Source organism: Phyllostomus discolor, chromosome 4 (genome assembly GCF_004126475.2).
Source record: "Phyllostomus discolor isolate MPI-MPIP mPhyDis1 chromosome 4, mPhyDis1.pri.v3, whole genome shotgun sequence".
Lineage (NCBI taxonomy): Eukaryota > Metazoa > Chordata > Mammalia > Chiroptera > Phyllostomidae > Phyllostomus > Phyllostomus discolor.
The window spans coordinates 87,689,755-87,705,762 of NC_040906.2; the positions used below are offsets into that span (position 1 = coordinate 87,689,755).

General features: G+C 42.7%; 1 protein-coding gene across 42 annotated transcripts in view; it reads left to right on the forward strand.

Moving 5' to 3' along the window:
- CLASP1 (cytoplasmic linker associated protein 1) overlaps positions 1 to 16,008 on the forward strand; it is a 291,646-nt gene that overhangs the window by 107,751 nt on the left and 167,887 nt on the right. For all 42 annotated transcript variants that reach the window (XM_036023578.1, XM_036023585.1, XM_028533500.2 and 39 more), the window contains 4 exons: positions 75 to 178; positions 998 to 1,089; positions 3,577 to 3,652; positions 10,589 to 10,686. In XM_036023578.1, the coding sequence (XP_035879471.1) occupies positions 75 to 178; positions 998 to 1,089; positions 3,577 to 3,652; positions 10,589 to 10,686 (370 nt within the window). The remainder of the gene's footprint in view (positions 1 to 74; positions 179 to 997; positions 1,090 to 3,576; positions 3,653 to 10,588; positions 10,687 to 16,008) is intronic.

Here is a 16,008-nt window from a genome sequence, read left to right on the forward strand (position 1 = left end):
ATATCAATAGTTGGTAACCACACCCCTCCACCCCAACAGGTATTCATTTGATCAGTTTTGATTTTGATTTCCAGTGCTGCCAAGTTTAATAGACAGACTGGGAGATGCTAAAGACTCCGTGAGGGAGCAAGACCAGACCCTGCTGCTAAAGATCATGGATCAAGCTGCTAGTCCCCAGGTAGGGCAAGGGAGGCGTTCTGTGGCCGGGTGGCGTGTGTGTATTCCCTAACATCAGTGGGTTGCTCCATATAGAAAGGGTTTATTTCTTCTAATCTGATGTATTTGAGATGAAAATTTTCATAGCTTTTATTTGGCCTCTCCCTCTCGATATTTAAATAAATAGCAAAGGGTGTATTTTGAATAAATTAGTGAATTTAACATGGGTTTTGAATGCTTGGTTTAATCCATAGACTCAAACTCAGTTATGTAATTGATTCTGTGTTTCTCTGAGAAGAGCAGTTGTGGTGCCTGGGATGTTAGGAGTCTTGGCTTGGAGCCTTTCTCTCTCTCTGCTAGTGAGCTGGGGCTGCTGGGACAGACAGACTGAGGGACACAGCCCTGTCTTCAAGGGTCCAACTGCCCATTGTTTGGCAGGGGGAGGGTATCAGACAAATTTTTCCCAGGGATGGTAAAAACTAGACTGACCTAGAAGGATGAGCAGATGTTCGACTTGTGGACAGGGTGCAGACAGCTGTTCCAGGCCAAGAGCAATATAAGTATGTGATCTTTGAAGTCAGCAAGCTTTTTTGGCCTCCCTTTTCTACCTATAAAATAGAGACAGCTATACCTTCTTTTAGGGTCATTGGAGAATTAAATGCAATGATATAAAGGGATGTGTTTTGAAAAAACTTGATTACAAATATAAGTCACCATTTTTCCGTATGTCTTTCAGATAACTTAATGGGATGGTAGCAGCCAGGACTGATTTGACCCCATATTAAACAAAATAATGCAGAAGTCTCTTCTTTTCTTTTTACCTATTCTTTGCTGTCTGCAGTATGTGTGGGACCGAATGCTGGGAGGCTTCAAGCACAAGAATTTCAGGACTCGGGAAGGCACGTGTGTCTGCCTTGTTGCCACACTTAATGTGTAAGTCTGGGTGGGGCCTGAGGGTTTCCTTGGATGAGCTGTTTTATTTTTAACTTTTTATTTAGAAATAACTATGGATTTCAGGAAGTTGCAGACAAATGTACTGGGAGGTGCTTTGCAACCCCTTTCCCCCACTGTTATCATCTTGTCTATGCAACGACAACACCAGGAAATTGATATTGATAGAATCCATACAGCTTATTCCGATTCCTTCAGCCACACACATATGTGTGCATTTCTGCACAGTTCTGTCACATGTGGAGCTCCAGGTGACTATCACCACTTGTCAAGGTACAAATCTGTGCATCACCCCAGGCTCCCTCACATTGCCCCTTTGTAATTAGTCCCTAACCACTGGCAACTGCTAATCTGATCTCCATCTCTATGGACTTTATTTCAGAACTATTATTTCTGGGGCTGGGGGCCTTCCTCCAAAGATAGGAATTTATTTATTAAAAATTGTGTATTTATTTTTACATGTTTGAACTTCAGTACTTCTAAATACTCTCCATTTGATGCGATACACCTATCGAGACATTTTGTCTCCTGCTCAAAACAGTTTTTGAACACATCAATTTTTATACCTTTTAGTGCTTTTGCTGTGGTTTTTTTTGTTGCTGCTGTTGTTTTTTGTTTTTTTGGGGTTTTTTTTGGTTAGACCTCTTCCATATGGGCAAGAAGGTTCTTTGAGGACTTTTTTCATCCCGGGAAACAAATAGAAAATTGCTTTGGGAGGGATCAGATGAAGAGGGAGGGTGGGCATGGAGTCATGCTGTTGTTGGTTAAAAAACAGTCAAACACAGCATGGTGTGGGCAGGTGTGCTCATAAATCACCCATCATGAAATGGGCAAACATGTTGAAAGAGTCTTCAAAAAATACTCACTGAAGCTGAACACAGCCTCTCAGAACAGCACCAGCTGGTAGTAAACTGATACGGATGAGTTCCTGGAAGGTTTAGCTAGCAGGGGAAGTCCGTACTACAAGGAGCCCACCCTCCAGAAGGTAATTCCAGTTTCTTTTTGGGTCTTCCCTCGTAAATGGAATCATATACAGTGTAACCCTTTGAGAGCCTGGCTTTTTCTACTCCGCATACTCCCCTTGAGGTTGCATATATGTTGTTGCTAAAACAGTTGTTCATTTTTTCTTATTGCTGAGTAGAGTTCCATGACACAGAAGTATCACAATTTAACTATTTATTTGTTGAGGGACCTTGGAATCATTCACAATTTTTGGCTGTTAAAAATAAAACTGCTGTGAACATATGTACAAGTTTCTGTTTCACCCTCAGCTTTTATTTCTCTTGGGTCAGTGTAATGGCTATTCATTCGGTAAGTTCATTTCTAGTGTTAAAAGAAACTGCCAAACTGTTTTCCTGAGTTGTCTATGCCATCTTATACTCCCATCAGCAATGTGTGAATGAATCAGTTTTTTCATATCCTTGCTAGCATTGAATGTTATCACTGATTTTAATTGGAATCATTTTGATATGTGTGCAGTAATATTTCAATGTGATTTGAATTTGTATTTCTCTAATGACTGTTAATGCTGAACATTTTTCATGTGTTTATTTGTAGGAGAAGCTTTGTAAAATTAAAAATTACAAATCAGTTTTTCTGATCATGAAAGTAATATTGTATATGTTGTGGAAAATTTACATAAAGAAGAAAATAATGATTACCTAAAATTCTACTACCTTCAGATAATCACTATTGACTATGGTACTTTTATTATAGCCTGTAAAGTTAGATTATTTTTAATAACAAAATTGGGATTATAACATTTATATTACAATGTAAATTTTTTCCCTCCTCACATGTTAGCTTTTTCAGTGCCATTAAATTTGGTCATATGTATTGAAAGTTTTTAAAAAATGTTTGTAGCCTTTGATCACAGTAGTTTCACTTCTAAGAATGTATCCTTAGGAAGCAACCAGATTACAGAGACAGTTGTATTCACAAAGCGTATTGTGACAGCGTTTATGGTGCACTGTTGTAAACAAATGTTCTCCAGCAGGGCAGTGTGTAGTTGGGATCCTCTGCAGCCATTTTATCACAGTCTTTTCATTCAGCTGTTATTACCTGAATGTCAGTAGTAGCATCAAGCTGTGCACAGAGGGAGAATTGAGGGACTCTTCAGTTTAGTTGTGTGTGCCAGGCTGGGCAAATTAGGAACCATTACTTGACAAAATAGTAATCCAGAGACAACTCTGGGAAAGGCTGAGGCTCTCTCTCATTGGAGAGCCTGAGTGCCAGGGAAAGGACGTGTCAGTGAGAAACACTAATAGTTTTGAACTCTGCCAAAAGGACACTTCAACACATTTATTTTGGAACCAGATGGGAAAGAGATTGGGAAGATAAGAAGGGGAGCTCCTGGGTGTAACATAGCAATAGGGCCTTGGGGATGGAGAAGAAGAGGTGAGTGTGGGCAGAGTAGCTTCTTTCTTTTCTCTGTTCTCACCAGCAATAAAACAGTTGTTTTGCTTTCAGCTCTGGAGCACATACTTTGACACTAAGCAAGATTGTGCCACATATATGTAATTTACTTGGAGATCCAAACAGCCAGGTGAGTGTGATTTAATGAGAAGAAATAATCATTGGTTGTAGACAGTTAAGATGCATTTGGTGTTCTGTGTGCATCTGATAGGTTGATGGGACTTTATTCATCTTTATAGGACTCTTGATTATTGTTTAAGATAATTAGCATTTATTTTTTTTTTTAAATTTCAAATATATTTTATTGATTATGCTCTTACAGATGTCCCATTTCCCCCCCTTCATTCCCCTCCGCCCTGCACACCCCCTCCCACTTGCATCCCCCCCCCCCCTTTTAGTTCATGTCCATGTATCATACATATTAAGTTCTTTGGCTTCTCCTTTTTCTATACTATTCCTAACCTCTTCCTTTTTATTTTGTACCTACCATTTATGCTAGTTATTCTCTGTACCTTTTCCCTCCTCCCACTCCCCCACTGATAACTCTCCATGTGATCTCCCTGTCTGTGGTTCTGTTCCTGTTCCAGTTGTTTGCTTAGTTTGTTTTTGTTTTGTTTTTAGGTTCAGTTGTTAATAGCTATGAGTTTGTTGTCATTTTACTGTTCACATTTTTTACCTTTTTCTTAGATAAGTCCCTTTAACATTTCATATAATAAAGGCTGGATGATGATGAACTCCTTTAACTTGACCTTATCTGAGAAGCACTTTATCTGCCCTTCTATTATAAATGATAGCTTTGCTGGATACAGCAATCTTGGGTGTAGGTCCTTGCCTTTCCTGATTTAGAATACTTCTTTCCAGCCCCTCCTTGCCTGCAAGGTCTCTTTGGAGAAATCAGCTGACAGTCTGATGGGAACTCCTTTGTAGGTTACTGTCCCCTTATCTCTTGCTGCTTCTAGGATTCTCTCCTTTATTTTTACCTTGGCCAATGTAATTGTGATGTGCCTTGGTGTGTTCCTCCTTGGGTCCAACTTCTTTGTGATTCTCTGAGCTTCCTGGACTTTCTGGAAGTCTGTTTCCTTTGCCAAAATGGGGAAGTTATCCTTTATTATTTGTTCAGATAAGTCTTCCACTTGTTGCTCTTCCTTTTCTCCTTCTGGCACCCTTATGATTTAGACCTTGGAATGTTTAAAGATGTTCTGGAGTTTCCTAAGCCTCTCAGTTCTTTGAATTCTTGTTTCTTCCTTCTGTTTTGGTTGGATGTTATTTCTTCCTAATGGTTCAAACTGTTGATTTGAGTCCTGGTTTCCTTCCTGTCACTGTTGGTTCCCTGTAAATTTTTCTTTATTTCACATAATGCAATGTTCATTGCTGCCTGGGTCTTTTTTGTGCTGTTGATGTACTCAGTGAGTTCCTGGAGCATCCTGATAACCAGTGTTTTGAACTGTGCATCTGATAGATTGGCAGTTTCTTCATCACTTAGTTGTGTTTTTTCTGGAGCTTTGAACTGTTCTTTCATGTGGGCCATTTTTTTTTTTTTTTTTTGTCTTGGTACACCTGTTACATTGTAAGGGGCGGGGCTGTAGGTGTTCACCAGGGTGGGGCAACCCATGTCACTGCCTTGTGATGCTGTATGTGGAGGAGGGGTCCAAGAGGGAACAGTGCCACTTGCTCAGCTCTCTGCCGGCTTTCAGTCACTTCCTCCGCTACCCACAAGCAATTTGGGCCCTTTTGATGCTGATTCCCAGGTTGGGTTTGTGTATGTTGTAGGACCCTGTGGGTCTCTCCAACAAACTCTCCTGTGAGGTTGGGAGTTTCTCTTGCTGCCGCCTCAACCCCCACAGGTATTTTCAGTCAGAGGTTTTGAGGGTTTATTTCCCTGCACTGGAACCCTGGGTTGTGTGGTTTGTCTCGCTCCCCTATTTTTTCTGGTTTGTCTGCACACGAATGTGGGACTCTCCAGTCTATAAGCCACTGCCTCATCTGGTCCTCCAGCCACTGCCTTGCTGCAAGTCCTCTCCACCCAGCTGCCCATCTCCACCACTCCTACCACTCCTCCTTCTTTAACTCCTTGGTTGTCAGACTTCCATATAGTTTGATTTCCTGTCAGTTCTGTTGTTTTTTGTTTTTAAATTTGCTGTTGTCCTTCTTTTGATTGTGCAAGGGGGCACAGTGTGTCTACCTATGCCTCCATCTCGGCCAGAAGTCTCTAGATAATTAGCATTTATAATGCTCATTAGCATTTATAATATATCATTGGTAAATGTGGTGACCACTCTGCCCTCTTCTCTATGTGGGCTGAGACTTAATTAGCCTATAAAGTGATGTCCTCCAGGCCAGCCTCCAAAATATTACTCTGGCTATCATCTCTGCAGCCAAAAGAATGTGGGCATAGGGGCGAGTGATCAGTGCTCATTGAAGTCAAACAGTAATTGCCTGTGGGGTGAGGGAAATTGATTGGAAAGGACCTTGGAAGTTTTCTGAGGTAATGGTGGAAATGTTATGTGTTGTTGCTTTTCGAGGTGGCTATACTGGTGTGTATACCTGTGGAAACTCCTTGACCCCTTAAGCACTATAGATATTTTATGTAAATTTTACCTAAATTAAAACCAAAACAATACAAAAAACCCAAAAGCCTGCAAACAAAGTACCACTTCCTCAGCATAGAGGGTGGGAGAGGAGCTGGTAATATATGACCGGTTACCAGGTAGCTCATGAAGGCTTCCAGGTCAGGGGTCCAGAACTGTGCCAGTTTTCTTGCCTCATTCAGTTCTACTTATCACTGAGTCATTTGTATGACGTTAAGAAAAACATTTTATTAGATAAAGGGACTCAAAATAAAAACAAAAATTTACCAAAGAAATATAGGTAAACAGGTCTTCATTAAAAATCTTGATTTGTAATTGCTCAAGTGCCTTCCTGCTTTCACCAGTTCTTGGGACACCTCCCATGTATTGTCTTATCCTTTCATCTTCATTTCATCTTTGCCCTTGATCTCAGTTACATTTTTGCACCTTCTCTCTGCTGCTCTCTAGGCTGCTTTTCTTTCTGTCTGTAGTAGGCTCAGTGTCCCAGCTGTCTCCTCAGGTCTCCCCTGCTGGTACCCACTTTTTTGCATGCATTCTCTAATCTAGCCTTAAATATATGACATTGGAAATATAATTTCTAGATATTTTTATTTACAAAATCATATTTTATGTTCAACATTAATTGAAAGAAACCCTTTTTTCCTTGGCTGGCATGGCTCAGTAGGTTGGGTGCCAGCCTGCGAACTGAAAAGTTGCTGGTTCAATTCCCAGTTGGGGCACATGCCTGGATTGTGGCCAGGTTTTCTGGTTGGGGGTGTGCAAGAGGCAACAGATTGAAGTTTCTCTCACACATTGGTGTTTCTGTTCCTCTCTTTTCTCCCTCCCTTCCCCTCTCTCTAAAAAATAAAAATCCTTTTTAGAAAATAAAAAATAAAAGTTATTTAAAAACTCTAAATTGCCCCTCTCCGCTTTTTGGTGTTATACCCTCCATTTTTTTCTGTGGGGAAAAATGTCCTTTATAGAGGTCACACTTTGAGGATATCACTGCTGCCACATGATACCCTGTAGTGCAGCAGAAAAGTCAGCCTGGCTAGTCACATTTGTTCCCAGTGCAGTTGCTTACTTTGGCCACAGGGGTGATATGAGTAGTCATGCTGGGCCTGTGAGAGATGAAAATTGGGGGTAAAATGAGGTTGGTGCTGTATGGGCAGCTGTTAGCAATCTGTAGGAGACAGATACAGCCAGAGTATTCCAGACTGAGTATTCTGAAGGTAATTGTGTATTCACATCTGCACGTATATGTATGCAGGCACAAACACACACAGTCCACATCTCCTAGGACCCATCCTGCCAGGAAACTTCCCAGTGCTTTTCATTAGCTTTTCCTGCTAGTCTGTGGCCCTTGAGACTCAGGACTGTAACTTGCTCATTATTGTTCTAGGCTGCATTCCAGCAGTTTTAATTGAGTCGACACCCCACAGCTGTTTGAGTATCTTGGTTTTCTTAGCTGTTTATGTCTCAAACCAAAAAGGACAGTTGTGTCTTATCAATGCTATCCTTGCACTGTGGTACTTGACATTGCAGTCAGTCTTCAGCTCTAGTACGGAGAGTTTGCCCCTGGAGAGTTTGCCCCTGGCTCTACAGAATGCTGCTGACACTGAATGGGAACTCTGCAGACACTCCTGCCTTAGAGGACGCCAGTTCATCTGCATATTGTTCTGAGTGCAGAGTGACTCAGCCCCTCAGAAGGAAGCCCCTCAGAAGCTTCTCAGAGTGGCCCACAGACAGATATAAAGAATGTGTGCTTAGGATGCTTTTGGCTCCAAGTAAATGAAGTCCCAACTCAAAAATGCTAGAGCAGGGGGAGAGTATATCACCCTGTATTAGGAGGAAGGGGACTCTAGGGTTTGTTAGTGGATCAGTGATTTACCAAGATACTTAGGGTCTTGGCCATTTCAGTCCTTATGCTTGTCCTTTGCAGCTTTCCCCGTGGCCACAGTTCAGGGACAGCCTAGCGGCATGCTGCATGTTCAGCAGGCCGAATACACAAAACCCTGGTGCTTCCTGTGTTCTTCTCTTTCACTTTTCCCATGTTGAAAGGTTCAAACTTACATAGAAGTGGGAAGAATGGCAGTGCATAACCTCGTGTCTGTCATTGAACTTCAACAACTAATAACACAAGGCTGGTTTAGTTCCATCTGTTTTTCCTCTCCATCCCAATATTTTCAAACAAATCTTAGATATCATTTCATTTAATTCTTAAATACTCTGAAAGATGAGGACTCTGTTTCTTCAAAAACATAACTTTAACACTATTATTCCCCCTGTTCGTCAATAATGAGTAATTCTTATCATCAGACACCCAGTCAGTGTTCGCTTTTTCCTAAATGTCTCATGTTTTCTTTAAGCTTCCTGCATTTCTCTTTGTAAGGGCAAAGAAGCATTTTTCTGAAGTTTCCTGTAGACACCCCCTCTCCCCACCACTGCCGCCATGTATGTTTTATTTTTGAGAATGACATCCCTTGCCCTTTTGTTACCCAATAGCTGGGAATGGACTGGGATTATGTGATGGTTACTTCCTTATCTGAGAACAGGATTTCCTTCCTTTAGTGGAGATTACAGAACAAGGCCTGTGTGTTTTGACAAGGAGGATGGGGCAGTGGCTCTAACAAAGGCAGCTTGCCATCCAAGACATCATACACATAGGAAGTCCCTTTTCTTTTTAAAAAAATTTTAATTGATTTTTTTAAGGGGTGGGATGGGGAGAGAGAAACATTGATTTGTTGTTCCACTTAAGGAAGTCCCTTTTCTAGATGAGTTTGACACATCTTCAAAGCCTAAAAACATCTTAAAATGTTTGAGAACTGTTGACCTCAATACTCTCTGCTGCTGGACAATACTCAGTAGGGGAGAAGGCAAGCCTTTTTTTAGGGCTTGACCAATACTTCAGAAATGGGGAGGTGGGGCTGCAGGCCTTAGGTGGCATTGCAGTGCATCTGACCCCTGTAGAGTCTGGGCAGGTCTGTGGCACCTGCTCTCTAAGGCAGGCTGGCTGTGGGGCTGCACTGCTGTTCTCAGAGGACAGGGTAGATTTGGCTTCCCACTAATTTACAGGTGCCCTCCCTTTCCCTGGAGGTGAAGCCCTTCCTTGAGTTTTAGGCTTTCTGACTTTGACACCCAGTTCTAAAGTGAAAAGGGTGTGAGCATCTTCATTCAGAGGTAGAAGTCTGCTGCCCATTCTGTTATTTATCTGCTGTGGGACCCACAGGTGGCTAGCCTCTCCAGCCTCCATGCCCTCCTCTGTGTCACAGTCCACAGTGGCCCTGTGAGGAAGGTCATAGACTTGAAGACCTCAGACTGTAAAATATTCAACTTGGGCCTGGCAGGTAGTATTTAACATATGAGGCTCTTGTCTTTTGCATTCCTAATGGCCTGAAATGTTAGGGTTCCTTTCTGTGGTGAGTTTGAGGGTAGGCAGAAATACACTTTCTTCCTGAACCATTTGAGAGTATGACACAGACATGATATTTTTATTCTCTAGCTGCTTCAGTGTGTATCTCCTAAAAACAAGGGTATTTTCTTATATAACAATGCTATTTTCATATTCAAGAAATTTAATGTTGCTACAATGACAATTTGTGATATACAGTCCATATTCAAATTTCCCCAAGTTTTTTTTTTTTAAATTCCATTTTGTTTCTTGAGCCTTATTTATTGCTGCTTCCTTAGTTCATACTTATGTTGTGCCAGGCTGCTTACTTGCTCTTCCTGAAGCATATGCCCTTCACACCTGCTTTCATGCCTTTGTACAGACTATGCCTTATTTGCACCTGTCTCATTCCATCTTTACTTGGTAAAATGCAGTCCTTGTAAGCACATTTTAAGTGGTTCCTTCCTCTTCCATAAAATGTTTCTTGGTATACTGTGGTGTGCTTTTTCCCTTTAACTGTACAAACCCTTTGTACGTTTTTATACTTGTTTTTATTACATCTTGTTCTGTGTTAAATGTAGAATTTATGGACTTTTTCCTATTTCCCTTTTAGGACTATGAGCTCTTTTTTACCCAGTTTCAATTTTTAAAATTTTTATCAGCTTCTTACTGAATATAGGGCTCTGTGTAGCCTATACTACCCATTTTTCTCGTTCACTAAATGTTTGACCTAAATCCAGAATACATTACATGGTGTTTTATTTTTAGTATAATCATTTTTTTGTAGTGCTTTCTAATTTGGAAAGATGCCCTGAAAGTTCTAGTTTACTGACATCATCTTAAAGAATAAAAAAACAAAGGGTTATGGACTTGAATATAGGGATGGGACCTAAATTTTTTTCTGCTCCTTGGAATTGTACCTACAGAATCAAAACTGTGAAAATGTTAAACATGGCTTCATCTAGTCAAATGTGTAGAAAGGACTGTATTCATAGTTGCATCGGTAAATTGGTGATAAACTTGGGGTGGTGTATAGCCTATTGTGCCCCAGCAGGAAGTGCTGTGGGGTGACACGGAGTAGCTGTAAGATCTCTTCTTTTACACCCAGGTTCGAGATGCAGCAATAAACAGCTTAGTGGAAATCTACAGACATGTAGGAGAACGTGTGAGGGCAGATCTGGGTAAAAAAGGACTGCCGCAATCCCGGTGAGTTCAGACTTTTTTTCTTCGCTTTTTTCAGTTAACACTTTGGTTTGTGCTATGTACTTTGTTGTGATAATTTGACTCAAAGAATGTATGGTTAGTGGATTGGTGGTTGGAGATCTTCTCCAGATCATACATCGGGGTCCCCTCCTAGACATCTAGCCAAGTCCTATGCCATATCCTGATTTTGGAAGCATATTTAAAATTGATTGATTTTGATAATTCAGCATTCTTTTGGTTCATGTGGTTCTAAATCTTGCATACACACAGCACCTAGTTGTAGTATGTGCTCAGAATATATTTGAATGAATGGAGCCTTTCTAGAATGAATTTTGTTTGGAAAACATCTTTGAAATGGTAGTTTTCTGTTCAGTAATGTCAGCCTCACCATGTAGAAGCCAGGGCAAGGGGATCAGCATCTTATCAGAATCAAGACATCTTGAGTACACAGATGTCTCAGTTTTATTCAGACTTTTAAAAACAGTGAACAGCTGGATATTTATAATTTGAGCTGTTATGCAGAAATCTTAACACCAAATGAATTCTAAATCCTTTGCCCCACCCCATTCCTTTAGGTAATATGAAAACCCTGAGAAGTTAGACATGGACTGGGCACACAAAGCTGTGTGTCAGAGCCTCCCACTGTGGCCATGGAAACAGCAGGGGCCCAAAGACATAAAGTGACTTGAGAAATCACACAGCTACCAAGAGTCAGAGCTAAGGTTGTAGCCCTGTTCTCTGACTCACCTTTTAATGTTCTTTATCCTGTTTCACAAGTGTTCATGGAGCATCTAGATAAGGGCTGGAATATTGAAATATACAAGAGTCATATATTTCATTTGATGAAGTGTGACAGAGGTGGGCCCCTCACCCTAAGGTAGGGGTTCCATGAGCAGCTGAGTGGGGCTGTACTTCTTATAGAGTCATACCTGACCCATTGTCACTATCGCCATGGCCTCTGTGCTGTGTACAAGATGGGAATAACACTACTTTCATGTGCTTTACAAAGGATAATCTATGAGAAGAGAATTTTTATGTCCATGTTTTATCGGCCTTAGCCTTCTGGATTTTGAATGGATGGTGAGAACAATTGGGTGTCAGACAAACTTAGACAAAACTATTAGCCTTTTGGGCAAAATTGCAGGACCCAGATGAACAGGAAGAGCAGGGGCTGGAGGGAGGGGGCTGTTTGATGATGTCATGATCATTGTTGGGAAAACAGGCCTCCTTAGGCAGTAGATTCTCTCCTGCTTCAAGGATGGCCTTACCATGCTGTTTAGCTCATGGTGGCCTTAGGCCATGAACAAACCATCCATCTTATGCATTTGGATTCCTGCATAATGTTCAGAGGTTGCTGTAGTGAGCTAATAGGTCTGGGGAAATGACACGGTGACTGACATGTAGAGAGCTGGGTGCAGAAAAAAGTCAACATAGCAGGCCTGAAACTGCTGTTTCTAAAAATGCCTGCTTGCAGAATTGGCCCCAGGCTGGTGCTGGAAACTTGGATTTTGGGAGGGTTTCCATTACTCCTAAAGACTGAGGTGACATGACAGCCCTGGCCACTATGGCTCAGTTGGAGCATTGTCCTATAAACCGGAAGGTTGAAGGTTTGTTTCCTAGTCAGGGCACATGCCTAGGTTGTGGGTTCAGTCCCTAGGTGGGGCACATATCAGAGGCAACCAATCCATGTTTCTCTTTCACATCATCAATATTTTTCTCCCTCTCTCTCTCCCTTCCCCTCTCTCTAAAATCAGTAAGCATGTCCTTGGATGAGGATTAAAAAAAAGTGAGATTAAGAGTGGCTCACTGTACCCCAACTGTAGGTGTTAGGCTGAACGCGTGCTTTCCTTCTGGGAGTCTGACATTTTGGTAAGCACGAGGCAAAGGGTGTCTAATGTGACTAGCTCTGGTAAAAATCCCAAGCACTGAGACTCTAATGAGTGGACAGCATTTCTTATGTTGTCACAACCCCTTGCTGGAGGAATTAACCACCTCCTGTGTCACTTCACCAATAGAGGCTTTAGGAAGCTTGTGTCTGGTGCCTCTGGTCTTCATCCCACATACCTTTTTCCTTTGCTTGGTTTTTCTTTGTATTCTTATAACAGGGTGCAGCCAAGAGGGGAGCCCCAAATAAGGATTTGGAATGGGGTCCAGAACTCTAGGTGTCTAGGAAATATTAGAAAGATATATAGGATGTCCTCCCCCTTTCCCCCCTCCCACAGGTGTGGGTTGGGGGAAGGGACACATGGAACAGGAACATGCAAAGCTGTTTGTACAGCCACAGCTTTGCAGCTAATCTCTGGCATGGTTGTTTAACATATCTATAACCTTTAACTGGTTGCATAGATATGTTAAATAGCTGAGGCCATGCTTGGAGCCAGGGGGATGGAAGTCACTTCCACTCAAGCTGTAACTGGGGGCAGCTCCCCCTGGTTATAGCACCTGCATGAGAGCTTGGAGAAGATTGTCTCTATGACATGGGGTCACACCTGCCCAGACTTACAATGGCAGCCCAGTAAAGCTGGAAGGAAACAAGTGTAGACGATTGTGGGAGGAATTGGAAATGGGGCTGCAGAGGAGAATTGCCATGGGAATTTAAACTCAGACTCGGCAGCCATTAAGGAGAAAGGATCATGTGTCTATAGCAATAGAAGAGAGAGCCACGTGCTTCTGGCAGAGTGGGGACCCCCACAGCCAAGGGAGGGGAAACCACGCGGTTTTGCCAGAATGGGGATTTCCACAGTTTTGCTGAGAAGAACCATGCAGTTTTGGCCAGAGTGGGGATCCCTGCAGCTTTGGTAGAAGAGGATCACGTGGCTTTGGGGTGCTCCCTTTGGCCACATGGCCTGGGAAGCAGGAGAGACTTCCTGGAAGAAGGGTGAAAGAATTCTTGCCAGTAGGCCATGAGAAGGTGCCACATGGCTTTGGATTAATTAGAGATACTGCCTGGATGGCGACACAGCTGACTGTGTCAAGAGCCTGGATCCTGGACGCTTGCTTCTTTTCCTGAGTTACAGTACCCCAAATTGGTCAGGGGGGAAGGAAGCACTGTGGGCAACTGTGGGTATCCAAAAGGACTTTGATTTTTTAAAAATATATTTTACTGATGATGCTATTACAGTTGTCCCATTTCCCCACTTCACTCCCCTCCACCCTGCACACCCTCTCCCACCCACATTCCCCCCTTTAGTTCATGTCCATGTGTCATAACTTCTTTAGCTTCTGCATTTCCCATATTGTTCTTGCCCTCCCCCTGTCTATTTTCTACCTACCATCTATGCTACTTATTCTCCATACCTTTTCCCCCCTCTCTCCTCCTCCCATTCCCCTGTTGCTAACCCTCCATGTGATCTCCATTTCTGCGAATCTGTTCCTGTTCTAGTTGTTAGCTTAGTTCATTTTTGTTTTTGTTTTAGGTGTGGTTGTTAGTAATTGTGAGTTTGCTGTCATTTTACTATACATGTTTTTTATCTTCTTTTTCTCAGATAAGTCCCTTTAATGTTTCATATAATAAGGGCTTGGTGATGATGAACTCCTTTAACTTGACCTTATCTGAGAAGCACTTTATCTGCCCTTCCATTCTAAATGAAAGCTTTGCTGGATAGAGCAATCTTGGATGTAGGTCCTTGCCTTTCATGAGTTGGAATACTTCTTTCCAGCCCCTTCTTGCCTGCAAGGTCTCTTTTGAGAAATCTGCTGACAGTCTGATGGGAACTCCTTTGTAGGTGACTGTCTCCTTACTTCTTGCTGCTTCTAGGATTCTCTCCTTCATTTTTACCTTGGCTAATGTAATTGTGATGTGCCTTGGTGTGTTCCTCCTTGGGTCCAACTTCTTTGGGACTCTCTGAGCTTCCTGGACTTCCTGGAAGTCTATTTCCTGTGCCAGATTGGGGAAGTTCTCCTTTATTATTTATTCAAAAAACTTTTCCACTTGTTGCAGTTCCTCTTCCGTTTCTGGTACCCCTATAATTTGGATGTTGGAACATTTCAAGATGTCTTGGAGAGGTTCCTAAGCTTCTCCTGATTTTTTTGAATTCATATTTGTCCATTCTTTTCTGTTTGGTTGTTTCTTTCTTCCTTCTGGTCCACTCCACTGATTAGAGTCCCAGTTTCCTTCCCATCACAATTGGTTCCCTGTGCATTTTCCTTCATTTCACTTAGTGTAGCCTTCATTTTGTCATCTAATTTGTGACCAGATTCAACCAACTATGAGCATCTTGATCACTAGTGCTTTGAACTGTGCATCTGATATGTTGGCTGTCTCTGGGTTGCTTAGTTGTATTTGCTGTGGAGCTTTGATCTGTTCTTTGATTTGGGCCATTTTTTGTGTGTGTGTGTTGTTGCGCCTGTTAGGTGTGAGGGGCGGAGCCTTAGGTGTTCACCAGGGCTGGTCAATCCAGTCGCTGGGTTGTGACGCTGTATGTGGGGGCAGTGTCCGAGAGGGAACGATGGCGCTTGCTCGTCTCTCTGTGGGATTTCAGTCTCTTCTGCCACTTCACCCACACAAACTGGGCCCTTCTGGTGCTGATTCCTGGGTGGATGGGCTTGTGTATGTTCTAGGACCCTGTGGGTCTCTCCAACGCATTCTCCTGTGAGGCAGGGAGTCTCTCCCTGCGCCTCAACCCCCATAGGTGTTTTCTTTCTTTCTTTTTTTTTTTTTTAATTTTAATCATTGTTCAAGTACAGTTTTCTCCCCCCTACTCCCATTCCAGCCCACCCACCCAACCCTCCCCCCTTCCCCCCCATTACCCCCCACCCCTAGTTTTTGTCTATGTGTCCTCCAAATTTGTTCCTGTTAACCCTACCCATTCCCCCCTGAAATTCCCTCTTCTCTCCCCTCTGGTCACTGTCAGACTGTCCCCCCGTAGGTGTTTTCAATCAGTTTCCCGAGGCTCTGTTTCCCCGGCGCTGGGACCTTGGGTTGCGCATCCTGTCTCGCTGCCCAATTTTGCATGGTTTATCTGTGCGTGAATGTGGGATCGCAGGGACAGCCAGGCACCTTGCATGCAGTGCCTTGCTTCACAGTAACCCCTCGCTGGGTCTGCCAGCCACCTGTGCGCCCAGGGTCCACCTGCTGTGGTCTTGTGCTCGGGATGCCTTATGCACCTGGGATGTGTGTTATGCATCCGGTGCCACTGCTTTTTGTGTCACTACCCCTCTCTGCACCCAGCTGCCCGACTCCTGGATGAATGTGTCTATTTTAACTCCTTGGTTGTCCGACTTCCATACAGTTCAATTTTCTGTCAGATCTGGTTGTTATCTTGTTTCTAAATTGTTGCTGACCTTATTTTGGTTGTGTGAGGAGGCATAGTATGTCTACCTAAG